General features: G+C 36.3%; 1 protein-coding gene across 1 annotated transcript; it reads left to right on the top strand.

Annotated features, from left to right (window-relative positions):
* Window positions 1-73: 73 nt before the first annotated feature.
* On the top strand, window positions 74-16,814 carry LOC117337182 (tRNA-dihydrouridine(20) synthase [NAD(P)+]-like). Its single transcript, XM_033898030.1, has 14 exons — window positions 74-378; window positions 535-580; window positions 1,332-1,423; window positions 1,684-1,727; window positions 2,362-2,422; window positions 8,861-8,908; window positions 10,042-10,107; window positions 11,544-11,701; window positions 12,363-12,528; window positions 12,662-12,783; window positions 13,213-13,365; window positions 14,264-14,351; window positions 15,501-15,574; window positions 16,168-16,814. The coding sequence occupies exons 1-14, from the start codon at window positions 259-261 to the stop codon at window positions 16,607-16,609; spliced, it is 1,680 nt and encodes a 559-aa protein (XP_033753921.1). The 5' UTR covers window positions 74-258; the 3' UTR covers window positions 16,610-16,814.
* Window positions 16,815-20,447: the final 3,633 nt, after the last annotated feature.

Raw genomic sequence — 20,447 nt, 5'->3', positions numbered from 1 at the left:
CGTTTGTAAGAAAGAAGCCACTGACTACAAATTTCAAGCGCTGAAATGACGTGTCGTTAGAAAGGGAAATGGCTGCGCCCTATAGCTATCATGCAAAGGATTACCAAACACCATGGAAGATGTGTATATATATCTCCATTGACCTAAAGTTGTTTTATTCAAGCTCAAATCAATACTAAACGGAAGGACTATATATGTTTTAAAAGCATAATTTAGCAATGATATGATTTATATTTGAAAAGTTTTCCACACTTGAAAATGGCAGGTTCTGTATTGGAATACTCGAACAAATTAATTTTGGCCCCGATGGTCCGGGTTTCAACACTCCCCATGAGACTGTTGGCACTGCGTTATGGAGCAGATATTGTGTACTGCGAGGTAACTTAATTAACACGCTGAGTGCATTATTGATATAGAATATCAAAATAATCTATATAAAAATACATTTTTTTTTAATTTTACAACAGTAGACTATATCTTGTTTCTTTTTATTAATGGACTTTTTTTAAAATGTGTATTTGCTTTCTCTTTCAGGAAGTTATTGACTTTAAAATTCTTGCCACCACAAGATATGAAAACAGTAAGTTAAATTACTTTGCTTTTAAATAAATGCTACCGTACATTGAAGTGATATTTTCAAATTTCACTACTTGTATACTTATTATATAATACCATTTTCAGTACCAATATTGCTGTTATCCATGGAAAAAAACTTGAGGATAAGTTATTTCCTGGAGTGGAAGTATACCACCCTGTTAAGGTATTGCATATGGCTTCCTAACAAATCGGCCAGGGAGAATTTCTCATTAGCTCAATCGATAGTGTATAGTGCCAGGACTTCCAGGATTTATCCCAAGAAAAGAATCTATTTAATTAATAATGACCTCTGTTACCCATTCATTTTACTGCTTCATTCCTATGAAATTCCAATGTAGTCATGACTGGAAACGAGGGAGTTAAAGAATATATGTGCATAGGGAATTGGTAGATTCACAGATTCAATCCACTTTGTTGGCACATGTTCTTTTCAATACTCATATACTTTTACACTATGAAATTTGTAATAATAATTTGGCCACAAGTATAAATGTAGCATATCAAGGAAAGAGAAAAGTGAATGTATTGGCTTCAAGACACTGGTTTATTGTACCCGGTATATGTTATGCATTTAAATTTCTTTTGGGCTTATCATAAAATATTGAACATTAATTATTTATAATCTCTTCTCCTCTCTCTCTTTTCCTCTCTCTGTAAATTAATGCTTTAATGATTTGGGGTTTCTTTTTCTTTAAATTAATGTTTTAATGTTGATGGAACAATTTTCCCTGCAGAAATACTTGGGACAGTTGATTATATATCCTCTGATGAAACAGTTGTGTTCAGGACCAGTCCAGAAGAAAAAGGAAAAGTGGTTTTTCAAATGGTAAGAGCTCGAGTTGCCAAACATTTTCTTCCCTAAGATATAAGCTTTTAGCTTATATTAATTCACACCACTCAGTATGCTTGTTGAATTGTGTGTTTCTTTATGTATACTAGTATATTGTTTGGTGATTCCTTTTACATAAAGATATGCTTTGTTAAAGTTGATAAATATTTTGTAAAAACAATTATTATCTGTGTTAATTTTTTCAGACAGTAACAGTTTTATTGGTGATCATGATCAAGTCTATTTTTTTATAACAGGGGACATCTAATGCACAGAGAGCTCTTAAGGCTGCCAAAAAAATGTAAGTTTTCAGTCATTGCATTCTTATTTCCACATGTTAGTGTCTTAGCCTCTAACCATTGGTTTACAGGTCATAGGTGAGGGTTATTCAGCTATCTCCATAAATGACCTTGTCGAATAAGCAGCAAATACTGACATACAAATTCCCAAATTTGCAGTTTGCTCCTTCATCGTGTTTGTCAGCATTAGCCTTCTTTCCAAAATGAGACAAAATGGCCACCATCTCAATTGAGTGGAAAAAGAGCTCAGAGCTTCATTTTTGTGCTTTATTATGCTAACACAGCAATGCTGTTCTGGAATCTTCTGTCTGTCATATCTGCAAATCTGTACTGTTATTGAGGTTAGCAGTGTTTTTGCAATTTAGTTTTCATTGATTTTTTTTTCTGTGAGTTATGTCCCTTTGTGTTGTTTTATATTATGTAACACCAGGTATCTGGGACTGAGACCTCATCAATCTGTTTTTAGGTTTCTGGTAATGCCATTCTAATGCCTTGTATTTTATGGTTTATGGTAATGCCATTCTAATGCCTTGTATTTTATGGTTTCTGGTAATGCCATTCTAATGCCTTGTATTTTATGGATATCAATATAAAAGTGGTCTTATTGTAAAAGTTGTACATATTTCAATTTTTCAGAGAAAATGATGTATCTGCTATAGATATCAACATGGGCTGCCCGAAAGAATTTTCCATCAAGGTAAAATGTTGGTAGGAATACAACCCGCCATGTCTGTACAGAAGATAAGGAAGAGAGCAAAATAATGTGATAGACAGGTGCTCCCTATAGAATAGTTGTGTTTGTATTCACTTTATAGACAGATTGTCTTAAAGGCCACATAGACAGGTGCTCCTTATAGACAAGTTGTCTTAAAGGCCACATAGACAGGTGCTTCTTATAGACAAGTTGGTTGTCCCAAAAGTCCAGAGGCAGGTTGTGCAAAAGTTCACAAAGGCAAGTTGTCCAGAAGTCTGCATTGATGAGTGCACCTTATAAAATTCACAAAGACAGATGCTCCTTATAGACAGGTTGTCCACAAATCCACATAAATAGATGCCTTTACAGACAGCTTGTTAAACAGATCAAAGACAGGGACTCTGTATAAACAGGTTGTGTCTCGGGCATTTTCCACATGACATAACAGAGTTTATTATTATCTGGTATTGTGACTGTTATTAGCTCACCTGCCAGAACTGCAAGTGAGCTTATGCTGTCCGGCGTCAACTTTTTCATTTAAACAAATTCTTCTCAATAACCAAGAGGCCCAGGGACTTGATATTGGGCCTGTAGCATGCTGGGATGAAGGGCTACCAAGTTTGTTCAAATAAATGACCTTGACCTTCATTCAATTCAAGGTCACATGGGTCAAATAGGCTATAATCTTTAAACGACTTCTTCTCAATAACTAAGAGGCCCAGGTACTTGATATTGAGCATGTAGCATGCTGGGATGAATGGCTACCAGGTTTGTTCAAATAAATGACCTTGGCCTTCATTCAAGGTCACAGGGGTCAAATAGGCTATAATCTTCAAATGACTTCTTCTCAATAATCAAGAGGCCCATAGACTTGATATTGGGCCTGTAGCATGCTGGGGTGAAGGGCTAATAAGTTTGTTAAAATAAATGACCTTGGCCTTCATTCAAGGTCACATGGGTCAAATAGGCTATAATCTTCAAACGACTTCTTCTCAATAACCAAGAGGCCCATGGACCTGATAGTGGGCCTGTATCATGCTGAGGTGAAGGGCTACCAAGTGTGTTCAAATAAATGACCTTGGCCTTCATTCAAGGTCACATGGGTCAAATAGGCTATAATCTTATAACGACTTCTCAATAACCAATGCAAGAGGCCCAGGGACTTGATATTGGGCCTGTAGCATGCTGGGGTGAAGGGCTACCAAGTTTGTTCAAATAAATGACCTTGGCCTTCATTCAAGGTCACATGGGTCAAATGGGCTATTATCTGCAAACAACTTCTTCTCAAACACCAAGAAGCTCAGGTACTTGATGTTGGACCTGTCTGTAGCATGCTAAGAGCCAAGAGTCACCAAGACCCATTCTGAGGCCAATAGTATGTTGGAATGGAGGACTAGACAATATATTGACATGAATAAACCTAGCTTACTCTGATATTTGAATAAAGTGGTTATCAGCATAGTATCTATAGAAATGACCTCAATCAACTGCAAATTTGCTGTAGAGCCAGATAAGTGATACAGGCCCATTGGGCCTCTTGTTTATTACTATGATCTTACAAGGAAAATCCCATATTTGAGATTGCAATAATTTTATCATATCTTTTAACTCCAGAATAAAAAAAACTAATGCTATTACAACTGCATTGTGAACACAATGGTTATATAAATAAAGCATACTTTTTATATACATATGTATGTTGAAACTGAATGATTTGATACTTTTTAAATAATGTTAAATATACAAATAAATCAATCCAGTATGAATATTTTGTTAAATTGTAGAATTAATATCTACAAATTTTATGTTGTGCAAAAAAGGGATCTGTTATACACTTTATTAAAATTTAATGTGAATTTAAATGATAAAACTACATTAAAATAATGTCCTACATGAATGTTGTATGTTCCAGTGTCACTGGCTTCCAGTCGAGGAAAGTCCAGGTCCTTTTTGAAATCCAGCAAGTCATTATGTAACTGGTCTTTAGCATTGATTTTTGCCCCGCTGTAACAAAATGTTTTAAGTATTATAAATTAATCTGGAGTGAGATATCTCCCTCGATAAATACGGGAGTTTGAAACCGGCTTCCTGTGTTTACTATTACAAAGTACCCAATGTTAAAGTCCATGTTTTTGTGTCAAGAGCTCTTTCAATAGTACGATGGTTCAACAATCATCCATTTTCATGTGAGAACATTGAAATTGTATATTTATATATTATTAATGATAACCGTTTTATTTCATTTGATAGATGATCATCGATCGTTGACAGGTCTTTATACATAAGATGTAAACGAAACACAACTCGCCACATTCATACACGACCTACAATACAAACAGACAGACATTGTCATAATGGACTTTGCCAAAGCATTTGACAAAGTCCCACACAAACGCCTCCAGTACAAACTCAAATACTACGGAATTACAGCGAACACACTCACATGGATTACAGACTTTCTAACACACCGCTCCCAAACAGTATTACTTGAAGGGAAACAATCGGACAAAGTCCAAGTCACTTCAGGAGTACCTCAAGGAACCTGTTTGGGCCCCATACTATTCCTCATATACATTAACGACCTACCAGACTACATCAAACACAGCACTCTCAGGGGCCGCGGTGGCCGAGTGGTTAAGGTGTCCCGACACTTTAACACTAGCCCTCCACCTCTGGGTTGCGAGTTCGAAACCTGCGTGGGGCAGTTGCCAGGTACTGACCGTAGGTCGGTGGTTTTTCTCCGGGTACTCCGGCTTTCCTCCACCTCCAAACCTGGCACGTCCTTAAATGACCCTGGCTGTTAGTAGGACGTTAAACAAAAACAAACAAACAAGCACTCTCAGACTCTTCGCCGACGATAGCATCATCTACAAGACAATCCACAACACAGACGACGCACACAAATTACAACAAGACATAAACGCAGCAGGACAGTGGGAACAAGACTGGCTCATGAAATTTCGCCCAAACAAATGCAATATCATATCCACTTCAAACAAATGCACCAAAACAACATACAACTACAAACTGCACGACAGTGAACAGTTCATTAAATTTGTCTCAAGAGCAACTCAATTCATGACCCCATGAAATCGACCAAATCAAGATTCAATCCTTTATTTCAAATTTTTTTTTTTTCGAATAAAAAAGTCGCTAGACACTAATGTCTCGAAACTTGTGCAAGTCCAAATGCGGAAAAGCCTGAGGAGTTCCGGATTGTGCATGTCTAGTCGGCCGAGTAAAATAGTCCGCCATTTTGGGATTGAAAAACAGCATTATTTTGTAAAAATAGAAGTATTTAGCATATCTGGTCTTTCATAAAATACAAGAATACATTATAAATTTGATAATTTCAATAATTATTCCATGTTTATAACAACAATGTAGACAAGAGGCCCTTAACAATCACCTGAGATTTGAAATGTTTCAGTTAATTTACAGTAATTGACCCTTTTTGGCCCCGCCCATCAATCCGTACTGGCCTAGAATTTGTGTGTAATCAACCCAGTTCTTGTGATCACTGCTTAATACGTAAATGTGTATGTAATTAATAACATGCATCTTTCAATGAGTCGTCGTTTCACGTAACGGTGTTACAAAGCCGATATCCGTGTTTACCCAATAAAAGTGTTAATGATGTTAATTACCGATCATAAATTTATTACATGTATTTGAGATTGATTAATTATCGTATCACGTACTGTATGTTTGTGCATAAATTCTGTAACATTTGGTCGTAGAGAAAAAGCAATGTACCGTTATAAAAACAAAAGCTACACATTGTAACACAGGTAAACACCCGGGGCTATGACCTGGCAGCGGTCGCTATGACTATGCACAGTGTCAAGCGATAGTCTGTACAGCTGTCGACACGGGTGACTTGCCCCGACATTTTTTTCTCCTCGTGGTGAAAAAATCGTCCGGATTATTGAGGGAAATTTACTAATGAAAGTACGTTCCGTTCCCAAAATGGGCTTCCGGAATCGGAATCCGAATTTCCGGACTGGTGAGTACAAATAACGTTACGGAAATCCGTTCCCGTGCATTTCCGTCCGGACTGTGAGTTTTCCGGACTATCGGCGTCCGGATCATCGCGGGTCCACTGTACTTGATAATAAAGGCTTGTCATGATGATGAATAAAGTTTTATTTTCAAATATGTTCACTACATAGTAAAGATCTATTAAATATCAGAAGGTTTCAATCCCAGAGTGTTGATTTTCCCATCTTTTAAAGTTTTTCATAAATTATATAAATCCATCAAAGGGTTGAATACATGATCATCAACAAGTTAAATTGTTGTTGATTTACTGCTCTCTAGTCACAGACAAGTGAACAGTGTGACTCTCGGTGATGAACCGCAATTCCTTTTTGAACTTCACATTGTAGTCGTGTGTAGAATGGTAACTCTGAATCTGAAATATTGAGGAACTACCCTATTGTAAGTGTGCTTTGACAAATATGCTTACTGTATTTTCAGATCCTGATGCATATTATCAAACTTTCATCCCATGCTGAAAATGTTAACCAAGTTAGAATTAAAAGAAATCAAACAAATCATAGTCAAAAATGTGATTTCCCTTTATAAACTATAGTAAAATTTACCCCCTCTCAAGGGGCAAATGTGTGACCCCAGGGTCATGAAATTCATACTTTTAGTAAAGCACCTTAAGACCCTTCCATCTATAAAGAGTATTTGATTTTACCTTAGTTTGGTCTTGAAAAGAAGATTTTTTTTAATTTCAGTCAATTTGACCCTTTTAAGCCCTGCCCATCAGCCCCTGGGGGTCAGTCAGGGGCAACATGTGCATAACATCAAACTGCTTTCATAAGCTTATAATGTTAACCAAGTTAGAATGAATTCCAATAGAAATCAAATAAATTAAAGTCAAAAATGTGATCTCCCAATATAAACTATAGTAAAGTTTACCCCCTCCCCAGGGGGAAAATTGAGAACCCTGGGTCATGAAATTCAAAATTTTAATAAAGCACTTTAAGACCCTTCTATATATAAAGAGTATTTGATTCCACTTTATTTCGGTCTTGAGAAGAAGATTTTTGAAATTTCAGTCAATTTGACCCTTTTTAGCCCCACCCATCAGCCCCTGGGGGTCAGTCAGGGCCAACATGTGTATACCATCAAACTGCCTTCACAAGCTGATAATGTTAACCAAATTAGAATGAATTCCAATTGAAATAAAACCAAATATAAGTCAAAAATGTGGATTTCCCTATATAAACTATAGTAAAATTTACCCCCTCCCCAGGGGCAAACATGAGACCCCAGGGTCATGAAATTAACAATTTTGGTAAAGCACCTTAAGACCCTTCCATCTATGAAAAGTGTTTGATTCCACCATATCTGAGGGTAGAGAAGAAGATTTTTGAATTTTTAGTCAATTTGACCCTTTTTAGCCCCATCCCTCAGGCCCCTGGGGGGTGGGGACCATATAATTTACAATTTTGGTTGACCTTTAGCCATAGAAGCTTCCTGCCAAATTTCATTGAATTTGGTTTAGGGGTTTTTGAGACGAAGTTTAAAATGTAAATTGTTTACGGACGCACGACGCATGACGACGGACAAAAGGGGATTAGAAAAGGTCACTTGAGACTTTGTCTCAGGTGACCTAAAAAAGTGAATTCGTTCCGCAGAAGGATTTTGTCTAGGTATTCATACGCACTGATCAATGTTAATCTGATCAAATTCATGAGCAAATGAAACAGATTAAGTTTGGTAGTTTCATTGAGTCCAACTTGAGTAGAAATTGAAATATTAGATTATGGTAGTTTCATTGAGTCCAACTTGAGTAGAAATTGAAATATTAGATTATACAACTTGGTAAATTAGGTAGTTTCAGATACTCACATGCATTTTCTTCAGATCCTAACTTGATAGACAATATATGAGTATACTTAAAGATTGAACTGCTTTCATGCTAACTGGACAAAGGCAAATTTAATGAAGCGCCCTAGCGCTTCATGTTGAATTTGCCTTTGTCCAGTTGGCATTCATCAGCCCATAACTTCCAAATGAAAGCAGTCCAATGCTTATATTTACATTTGACAACGAATTTGAAAGACTTTATCCAGGAATTTTACTCTGATAATGAATAAACAAATTATTATCGTCAAAGACGGAACAGCCTTTTCAACAGCCATCTTTCGTTATCGTCGACGTTACAATTATGACGTCACTATAATAATGACGTCATAATAAAGATTTGGAAGTTATGGATTTGGAAGTTATGGACTCATAACTTCATAGTGAGCTTGGTAAAGTTATATAGTGGGGCTGCAGTGTAAATGTAAATATATATTCATTTATGTTCGATTTGTATGATTAATTTGTATGATTGTTTTGTATGATTAATTTGTATGATTGTTTTGTATGATTAATTTGTATGATTGTTTTGTATGATTAATTTGTATGATTAATTTGTAGGGAGGGATGGGTGCTGCTTTACTGACAAAACCGGACAAGGTCAAGGACGTAAGTATGGTAGATTCTAGGTGACTTTAATCTACCCTTTTTACCTATTCACATACTTGATAATAAAGGCTTGTCATGATGTTGAATAAAGTTTTATTTTCAAATATGTTCACTACATAGTAAAGATTTATTAAAAATCAGAAGGTTTCAATCCCAGAGTGTTGATTTCCCATCTTTTAAAGTTTTTCATAAATTATATAAATCCATCAAAGGGTTGAATACATGATCATCAACAAGTTAAATTGTTGTTGATTTACTGCTCTCTTCAACCTAGTCACAGACAAGTGAACAGTGTGACTCTCGGTGATGAACCGCAATTCCTAGTCACAGACAAGTGAACAGTGTGACTCTCGGTGATGAACCGCAATTCCTAGTCACAGACAAGTGAACAGTGTGACTCTCGGTGATGAACCGCAATTCCTAGTCACAGACAAGTGAACAGTGTGACTCTCGGTGATGAACCGCAATTCCTAGTCACAGACAAGTGAACAGTGTGACTCTCGGTAATGAACCACAATTCCTAGTCACAGACAAGTGAACAGGGTGACTCTCGGTGATGAACCGCAATTCCTAGTCACAGACAAGTGAACAGTGTGACTCTCGGTGATGAACCGCAATTCCTAGTCACAGACAAGTGAACAGTGTGACTCTCGGTGATGAACCGCAATTCCTAGTCACAGACAAGTGAACAGTGTGACTCTCGGTGATGAACCGCAATTCCTAGTCACAGACAAGTGAACAGTGTGACTCTCGGTGATGAACCGCAATTCCTAGTCACAGACAAGTGAACAGTGTGACTCTCGGTGATGAACCGCAATTCCTAGTCACAGACAAGTGAACAGTGTGACTCTCGGTGATGAACCGCAATTCCTAGTCACAGACAAGTGAACAGTGTGACTCTCGGTGATGAACCGCAATTCCTAGTCACAGACAAGTGAACAGTGTGACTCTCGGTGATGAACCGCAATTCCTAGTCACAGACAAGTGAACAGTGTGACTCTCGGTGATGAACCGCAATTCCTTTTTAAACTTCACATTGTAGTGGTGTGTAGAATGGTAACTCTGAATCTGAAATATTGAGGAACTACCCTATTGTCAGTGTGCTTTGACAAATATGCTTACTGTATTTTCAGATCCTGACAACACTTGTAAATGGCCTGTCTATACCTGTCACCTGTAAAATCAGACTGTTACCAACGGTAAGATACTTAGCATGGGGTAACATAAATATTGAATTTTAAATCTTATTAAGGTGTATTTCTTTATTCCTGAAACTCTTCAAAAATAGCAAAGTTTTATACAAAAGAATATCAAACACCTATAAACTTATCATTTTACAACAAATACAAAAAAGGCATCAAACATCTTTGATATTAATTATACCCCTGCAACGAAGTTAGGGGGTATACTGGAATCAGGTTGTCTGTCTGTCCATCCGTCCATCTGTCTGTAGACACATTTTGTCTGGACAACTCCTCCTAAACCGATGGGCCAATTCCAATGAAACTTCACACAAATATTAATGATCATGTGTAGATGTGCATGCCACTTTCTTTTTCTCAAAATTATGGTTGCTATGGCAACTGGTCACTATAAACAGGTTTTCCGATAAGAACTATAACTTTAAGTTTGTCCGGACAACTCCTCCTAAACCGAAGGGCCGATTTCAATGAAACTTCACACAAATATAGAGGACCAAGTGTAGATGTGCATGCCACTTTCTTTTTCTCAAAATTATGGTTGCTATGGCAACTGGTCACTATAAACAGGTTTTCCGATAGAACCATACCTTTGAGTTTGTCCGGACAACTCCTCCTAAACCGAAGGGCCGATTTCAATGAAACTTCACACATATATAGAGGACCATGTGTAGATGTGCATGCCACTTTCTTTTTCTCAAAATTATGGTTGCTATGGCAACTGGTCACTATATTACTGGGTTATCTTAGTTAGCCTCTAATTAACAGTTCCAATTCACCATTGACTTGTGCAGATTGCGGGGGTATTAGTCAGCCATCCTGGCGACAGTTCTAGTTTACCTAAGGGACAGGGTTCGACTCCATAGTCAGACATGTAATAGGTGTGACGGTAACCTGACCAACCATGTAGACTTTCTCCAAGTATTCTTGATTCCTCCCACAATAAGACCCCCTACACACAGTAAGAGTATACACAGGGAAACTAATGAAAGGTCCCCAACTTTCTTCTGTATGCTCTGCTTAATATAGACATTGAAGAAATAGAAATTGATCCCCAATTGCAAAAGTTGACATTCTTTCTACATAATTCTTCAAAATTTAACATTTCATTGTCCGTCTCAACATACTTACTACTTACCCATTTTCTTTCTGGTGGTAGTCCTGTGTGTCCTAATTTGTTGATGGGTCTTTAACATTTGCCGTATTTATCAAGCAGTAAGTCCATGCCTGATAATAAGCCCACCCATGTTTATTGAACTAACAAATGTTCTATCATAAACCTGATATAATCCCACCACTACTTTTTAGTCAAAGTTGATATGTTGGGTGGTTGGTCCCTTGGGCTTATAACAGGATAAATATTGTATCTGATGTATCATTTGGGCTGTAGAGTTGAGAGCTTGTCTAAGTTTATAACCATTTTGATCTTTTTTCAGCTTGAGGATACTCTAGCGCTGGTAAAGATGATCGAGAACACAGGGGTGGCAGCTATCGCTGTACATGGACGGCTGAAAGAAGAGAGACCTCGTCATGCGAATCGCAACCACATCATCAAGATCATAGCAGACAGTGTCAAAATTCCAGTTATTGCTAAGTAGGTCAACATCTGTCATGCATGAGTAGGTTTTCATCTCCATTATTTTTAGATAGGTCAATAGTTCAATCAGATTTTAGTAGGTCAGTGGTCAGGTTTAAGTCAAATAGGCCAACAATCATCAAAGGAGATGTCAAATTTCTATTTTTTATGTGGATGTTGTTTCTCGCATTTCGACTTAATGTTGTAGGAAGGTAATATACAGACCTAGAGAGTTCTAGAATTAAATGGACGATAAATACCCCCAGTCATTATTATAATAAGAAAAGTAATGAATTTGATGGCTCCGAAAAAAAGAACAGACTTATTACCAGACATCAACCAATCAGAGGACAGTTTTTTTGGATGCAATCAATTATCATTCATTCACTTTTAATTTTAAAAAATTTAATTAAAAACTCAGACTTTTGGAGAATGGTAATAACGTAAAGTATGTAGCTTTTGCCTTTTGGTATTGTATAAAAATACCATCCACCAGCCTCCTATGTTTTCAATCGATCATAATTACTCTTTGTAAGAGATGTAGCACCTTTAAGTAATCTAAACCCTTAACCTTAATAGAGTTATAAGCAATATTTTCATTGGTGTAACATATCTGTCGGTATTAACATGTTGTTATAAGAGATCAAAATTTACCTAAAACCCACGATTCTATTGACAGTGGTGGATCCAAGGAGATGCGTATGTATACAGACATAGCTACATTTCTACAGGAAACTGGCTGTACATCGGCTATGATAGCACGTCAAGCCGAGTGGAACCCAACCATCTTCAGGAAGGAAGGCAAGCTGCCACTATTAGATGTATGTAAGGCATATGTCAGAGTGGTGAGTATGTTTTGTAATTTAGAGTTATCTCCTCTTAGCATGTGATACCTTAGATTGCCTTTCTTTGTCAAATTTCTTCACCTAACCAAATAAAATGAAAATAAGTTATTAACTGTATCACTTGCTGTTGTAGGCCCTACAGTACAACAATGTCTACACAAACATTAAATACTGTGTACTCAACATGATGCATGAGGATATGGAGTTGGAGGAGGGACAGAAGATGCTGGGGGCAATGTCACAGGAGGATATCAGGTTAGAGGTCAAAGGTCAACTGACTTAACGATGTCACAATTCACTCCAGTGCATTCATATCACAATGATTTATTGTCCAGTCAATGATTTATTGTCCAGTCAATTCATGATATATGCTTCACGATTTTCTAACAAATTTGATTCAACAAGTAGCATGTGCTGCTTCAATGGAAATGTCTGGGATGTCCAATTTCATTGGTTGATTATTCTGCCTACAGCCAATGAGCAACAGGAATACAATTTTAAGAGTATGATGAATAAAACAGACTAGCAAACTTTCTGTGGAAGCACCTTAAGTTTCTATTACAAAATTAAATAAACTAAAACTGTTTTCAAGACAAAATAACAAAAAAAAATGAATATGGCAGCCTATCTTAGCAGATACAACACTTAATCAAAATCTCAAGCTCTTTATCAATATCATTTCAGTGATATTTGGGGCCTTCGACAATACTTCGAGGACTTGAAGGCATCTTGGAAAAAGATGGAAATAGAACTCTTCAATACAAAGATAGAAATCACAATCAAGAAAACACCGGATGGGACTGGTAATTTTGTTGAAATGCCAGTTCGCTACCTAAAGTATGTACAACTTGTAGTATATGTATTTGATCTAATTTTGTCCAGTACTGTCAAAACAGATCTGTCCTTTCTTTATATTCAGCATTTTTTAATCAATTTGCTTGAGGGTTTATTATATATAATGAATATGTACATTCATGCTCTTAGGCAAGTTTTGTTGACATAACTGCTACTGCTGTAGAATTAAACCAGTAAGGTATTGGATCACCTTTGTAAAGCAGTGTGTCATTTATCAAAAATAGGTCACTGTGACCTACATTTTGACCTTTGACCTACATTAAGTTTGTCTGGGCACTATCTTCTACACAGTTTGTCACTGAAACTTGCACCATAAGGTCAACCTTATTTATCAGAAATTCATTATCTATACTTATTTCGCACATATGGTTGTAATTCCATATCTGATGGGGAACTGTATTTGGCCAAATTATCTTGTTAAAACATAAAGTATAAAAAAAATAATGAATATAAAATTGTGGGAATAGATCCTAGGTAAAAAATTCAGATTTCTGAGACTTAAAAAAAATTAGATATTTTTTCCAAGATTACTTTTAAGAACTTCATGTACATTGAATGAAATAATGAATGTAACTAAATGACAACTTTGCTCCTTTCTGAGGTAATTCATACAGTAGACCATTCTGAGACCTGAAGGCTGAATAAGTGCTTCAAAAGAAAATCTAAGGGTCCGGGCAACCACAGACTTAAACTTTTAAAATGAGTTTCACTTTCGTATTCTTTATATGTCACTACAGCGATCACCTAAAATGACGTCAGGTTTTCCAAAAGTTTTATATGTACGAGTTTTCCCTTACTGTGGATTCTAGAATCTCAATTTGGCAAACAATGGCTGTTTTCACTATACCAATCAATGTATTTTCTTTACGATGGTGTACAGGAAAGACTATCCAATGGGGATCAGTGCCAAACAGAGGCTGTTTGAGTGGTCAAAGCGAAAGAAGATGCCACACCCAGATTATAAAACTGTAAGTTCAAAATTACAAATTGTTTAAAATGTCCAACCATGAAATGAGTTGCTGTTTGTGTTTCCCATTGAACAACACCATGTTTACATCATAATATACCTGGGTTTGTGCTGTCAAATCAGTGTATTGTGGTTAATCTTCAACTTTGACTTTTTGGTCATATTTTCTTTGATCGATCACGTTTAGACCATAACAGATATGAAGTAGATATAAGAATCAAGAATTGTACCTGTAGTTTTGCTATGTTATGCAACAGTAAAACTATGACTTATTGATCATAACTTTATTTGTTCCATCACGTTTAGACCATAGCAGATGTGAAGTTGATATAAAAATCAAGAATTTTACCTGTAGTTTTGCTATGTTATGCAACAGTAAAACTATGACTTATTGATCGTAACTTTCTTTGTTCCATCACGTTTAGACCATAGCAGATATGAAGTTGATATAAAAATCAAGAATTTTACCCGTAGTTTTGCCATATGCGACAGTAAAACTGAATTTATTATACCTAGACATGTGAAAATCACTTTCCTTATTTACTCATTGTGTTGAATGCTTCACCATTAAAAGATAGATTTCCCTTTCACTTTATGATTGATCCAGGATTAACATTAATTATTGAAATGTTATCTTGCATGATTCTTAAAGATATGAAAAGTCCTTTAACTTCAGTCTTTACCTGGAAGTTCTTGGAATTTGGCATAAATGCCTTGAAAAGTCCTAAAATTCATGTCTTTGTTGAAATAAACTGAAATAGACAATAACATTTTTCTTCAATTTTCACAAATCAAATTTTCAGTGTCAGTGTTTTAATCTCTGTTGGGATTGTTATGTGCGACTTATTTAATGTGTTTTTAATTGTATGTTTACAATGTTTATAAGACTTTATATTGTGTTATGTAACTGTCAAAATCACCAAACCTTTAGTCCCACTGAAAATATTGGAAAAGTTCTTGAATTTAATGACAGGAAGTCCTAGAAAAGACCTTGAATTTAATGACGGGAAGTCCTAGAAAAGACCTTGAATTTGATGACTCGACTCAAAGTCTGTATAAACCATGTTGTGAATTGATCCCTAGATAAGTATGATGTGTAGTAGAAGGTCTCAACTCTCCTGATCTGTATCTATTCTGATCTATCATCCAGGTGGAGAGAGAGGGAGACCGATACTTCATGAGCGTGTTGACTCTGGGAAGCAGCACATACAAAAGTTCCTACTGGTAAGATGTTTCGTCAAATTCCAAAATCCTAAACCATACTTGAAATAATTTACACTACCCAGGGTATATTTGAAACAGCTTTGTCAAGATTGGTCCATTGAAATATTATGTCACCATAATTTATACTTCATGTCCCAACTTCAGCCAGATCCAGAAAATGTTTCGGAGATCCTTCCTGTAAAAAAAAAAAAGATAAGGCAAGGGGCAAATGTCAAAAGAATACATTTGCACTCAATCATGTATGAATTCTGTCACATAGGATTTCCCCATTGTTTTAGTCTTGTACTCCACTTTATGAAGAGTTGAACATTTTGTTGTTCAAGATGGTCCCAGAACATAAATTGTTTAATGCAATATATACTGTACTTTGTTTAGTTAGCCATATCCTGTATTCATATTTAGAAACCACAGTACACTGGTATATCAAGGCTTTTGCCAGGGGAAAAGTCTTAAAACATCGCAGAACAGAACTTGAAATACAGAAATGTGTATAACATGTAAAGATTGTATGTAAATAATAAAAAATACTGACAATCAGTAAGAACCATTTATGACAAGTATTGCTTACTCATTACATATATTTGTTTTCACAGGGAAAAGTCTAAAAGTATCGCAGAACAGAATGCTGCAATTGTAGCATCAATAGTATTAGATATAGACGATGGCCGTAAACCTGGCTCATGTGAAATGACGGAAGCAGTGGCAGCCAAGTGGAGAGAACTCTGTCAAGAAAAAAATTCAGGTGATAATATCTCCCAGATAAACTCGGAATCGGCTTCTGTATGTGATCAATCACATAACGAGAATGAAAATATACACATGGTCAGTGACACAAAGAGGAAACACAACACTTCTGAAACAGATACTGTAGAAGATCTGAATGGAATAGCCGGTAAAAGAAAATGTGATGATTTTACAGAGGGAAGTAAACAGAACAGCAATAAATTAACAAGTGGAGGTGAACAGAACAGTCAGTCTAGTATTGAGATTAGCCAATCAGAAAGAGTTTCTGTTGAAAGAAGTGGACTTGGTTAATTATGAGAAAGAGTACATTCATTATTTTAAGATTTTAATGTGATCTAATTTAAAAGATTTAAATGTAATTTCAGTATGTCTTTAGTTGATTCAGGAAAAAAAACATCTTTCAGCATTGTGATACTTTTGTTTTAATAATGTACAATCATGTGAGTGAAAAATTGCTGAATCTGATAATAAAATGATACTGCTCGACAAAATTTTGGATGCTTGTCTTGTTGATTAGATTCACAGACTTGAATTAAAGTTACCCTTATGTGAAATCACAGCAGTGTTTGAATCCATGTAATCCAGGTCCCAGATCAGATCTCAGACTTCAAATATTGGCAGAAACAATCCAGAACAATTCATACTTGGGGTATAGAATCATGTATAGAATCATGTCGGTGTGTGCAGACCTACATTTTGACCTTTGACCTACATTGAAGAAAAAAGTTTGTCCATTTTCTACACTACTTGCCATTGGGACTTCATACTTGGGGTATGAGTGTACCTTATCGAATCATGGGGCAGTGCCTCAGTGTATCAAAATTAGATCAATCAGACCTATGTTTTATCTTTGAGCCACAAAATCATTGTGCCATCTAGATCTGGACATGTATTCGCTCTATTATCTTGATTTTAAATGCAATATGTACAAAAGAATGTTGTTTTAAGGTTAAAGTTTGTTAAAAGGAGTTATTTCCTGAAGTTGACAACAACGCTCACTTCTTAATAGAGTAAGCAATACAGACCTGTTTGGCTTCTTTTTCTTCTTTTTTAGCCCACCATCATCAGATGGTGGGCTATTCAAATCGCCCTGCGTCCGTGGTCCGTCGTCCGTCCGTCCGTCCGTCCGTCCGTCCGTCCCTCCCTCCGTCCGTCCGTCCGTCCCTCCGTCCGTCCGTAAACAATTCTTGTTATCGCTAATCCTCAGAAAGTACTGAAGGGATCTTTCTCAAATTTCATATATGGGTTCCCCTTGGTGCCTAGTTATGCATATTGCATTTTGAGACCAATCGGAAAACAACATGGCCGACAGTCAGCCATCTTGGATTTTGACAATTGAAGTTTGTTATCGCTATTTCTGAGAAAGTGCTGAAGAGATCTTTCTCAAATTTCATATGTAGGCTCCCCTTGGTGCCTAGTTATGCATATTGCATTTTGAGACCAATCGGAAAACAACATGGCCGACAGGCAGCCATCTTGGATTTTGACAATTGAAGTTTGTTATCGCTATTTCTGAGAAAGTACTGAAGGGATCTTTCTCAAATTTCATATGTAGGCTCCCCTTGGTGCCTAGTTATGCATATTGCATTTTGAGACCAATCGGAAAACAACATGGCCGATAGGCAGCCATCTTGGATTTTGATAATTGAAGTTTGTTATCGCTATTTCTGAGAAAGTACTGAAGGGATCTTTCTCAAATTTTATATGTAGGCTCCCCTTGGTGCCTAGCTATGCATATTACATTTTGAGACCAATCGGAAAACAACATGGCCGACAGGCAGCCATCTTGGATTTTGATAATTGAAATTTGTTATCGCTATTTCTGAGAAAGTACTGAAGGGATCTTTCTCAAATTTCATATATAGGTTCCCCTTGGTGCCTAGTTATGCAAATTGCATTTTGCGACCTATCGGAAAACAACATGGCCGACAGGCAGCCATCTTGGATTTTGACAATTGAAGTTTGTTATCGCTATTTCTGAGGAAGTACTGAAGGGATCTTTCTCAAATTTCATATGTAGATTCCCCTTGGTGCCTAGTTATGCATATTGCATTTTGAGACCAATCGGAAAACAACATGGCTGACAGGCAGCCATCTTGGATTTTGACAATTGAAGTTTGTTATCGCTATTTCTGAGAAAGTACTGAAGGGATCTTTCTCAAATTTCATATGTATGTTTCCCTTGGTGCCTAGTTATGCATATTGCATTTTGAGACCTATCGGAAAACAACATGGCCGACAGGCAGCCATCTTGGATTTTGACAATTGAAGTTTAATATCACTATTTCTGAGAAAGTACTGAAGGGATCTTTCTCAAATTTCATATGTAGATTTCCCTTGGTGCCTAGTTATGCATATTGAGACCGATCGGAAAACAAACATGGCCGACAGGCAGCCATCTTGGATTTTGACAATTGAAGTTTGTTATCGCTATTTCTCAGAAAGTACTGAAGGGATCTTTCTCAAATTTTCGTATTTAGGTCCAATTGAAGTTTGTTATCGCTATTTTACAGAAGGTACTGAAGGGATCTTCCTCAAATTTCATATGTAGGTTCCCCTTGGTCCCTGGTGTTGCATTTTGGGACCAATCCGAAAACAACAGACAGCCATTATCGCAAAATCTTAAATTTTATATATAGGTTCCCCTTGTTTAAAAAGTACTAGAGGGCTGTTTCTGAATTTACACAGATTAGTAAGACTTAGAGGAAGGGAAAAGTAGAGAAAAGATCAATCTGACATGGAACCTATAAAGATCATTCAATGGTGGGCGCCAAGATCCCTCTGGGATCTCTTGTTTAACTTAGAGATTACATGTAAGATCTTTAATGTTTTGCTGGATTAAAAGGCTAGAAAGTTTGTTCAGCTGACAATTCTGTGCCAAGTTAGAGGCTATGGGGTCAAACTGTAAGAAAATATTTGAAAAACTTCTGAATAACCAGGAAATCGAGGGTAGAAACATGTGGTCTGTAGCAATCTCATATGGGGAGCTATCAAGTAAAATTATTTGACCCACATGGGTCAAAACTGAAGGAATGCTTGAAATGTGGCCCATGGCATTCTGGGTAGAAGACCATCAAATACCTTGACCAACTCTCCAAGTCACAATACTCCAAAATGTGCTTATTAATAAACAAAAGATTGATGTGGAAAAAAATGTGTGGCGTCGTCTTTTATAGCATTGATGGTCCTATGAGGAAGTACAGTGTCAGTATTCAAATGAATATTCAAAATTCGTTCACATTCAATGCTGAAGGAGTCAAATTTACTGACACTTTTTGCAGCATTATCTAGAAATATAAGCATTCCAGAGTGTCAAACAATGCATATATTACTTCAGAGAAAGTTATTTTACCTTAATGGCAAATATCATTTTTGCTATAATGTGTTTTTTTAACTTTAATGTAAAATCTTTTAACCTTAAGTGTAGATAAATATGATCACATAATGGCAAACAAATATTTCCCTTAAGGTCAAAAACTTTTGCCATAATGTACATATTGGCAAGACTGCTTTTTTACCAAGTTAAATAAAATGCACATAATAGAAAAAAAACATTTATTTCCATTAAGGCCAACAAAAGTTCCCATTATGTACCTATCTTTTAACCTTTCAAATAAATAATGTTTTCTGTTACATAATATTATATGAGCAAAAGCTTGTTTTTGGCATTAAAAAAAAGATTTTCTCTCTTTTCGCTACTGATGTGAAGGGGCCGGAAAAGAATTGTCTACCAAGAAAAATCGGGAATGATAAAATAGTTCTAACTCAATATCGACAGTAATTCTAACTCAAATTCACCGACAATCATTCTTAACTCAAAATCGACAATAATTCTAACTCAATATCGACAGTAATTCTAACTCAACATCGACAGTAATTCTAACTCAATATCGACAGTAATTCTAACTCAAATTCACCGACAATAATTGTTAACTCAAACTCGACGGTAATTCTAACTCAATATCGACAGTAATTGTTAACTCAAACTCGACGGTAATTCTAACTCAATATCGACGGTAATTCTAACTCAATATCGACGGTAATTCTAACTCAATATCGACAGTTATTCTAACTCAACATCGACAGTAATTCTAACTCAAATTCACCGACAATAATTGTTAACTCAAAC

The sequence above is a fragment of the Pecten maximus genome, chromosome 11 (assembly GCF_902652985.1).
Source record: "Pecten maximus chromosome 11, xPecMax1.1, whole genome shotgun sequence".
Lineage (NCBI taxonomy): Eukaryota > Metazoa > Mollusca > Bivalvia > Pectinida > Pectinidae > Pecten > Pecten maximus.
Note: the sequence above shows the minus strand (reverse complement) of the source record. Positions and strands in the feature narration are given on the sequence as shown.

What these genes read in the sequence shown, in the direction of transcription:
- LOC117337182 (XM_033898030.1), top strand. Translation starts at nt 259, where the DNA reads ATGGCAGGTTCTGTATTGGAATACTCGAACAAATTAATTTTGGCCCCG. An exon ending in CTTAAGGCTGCCAAAAAAAT is followed by an intron (nt 1,728 to 2,361) that starts GTAAGTTTTCAG and finishes TCAATTTTTCAG; the next exon opens with AGAAAATGATGTATCTGCTA. An exon ending in AAAATTCCAGTTATTGCTAA is followed by an intron (nt 11,702 to 12,362) that starts GTAGGTCAACAT and finishes TTCTATTGACAG; the next exon opens with TGGTGGATCCAAGGAGATGC.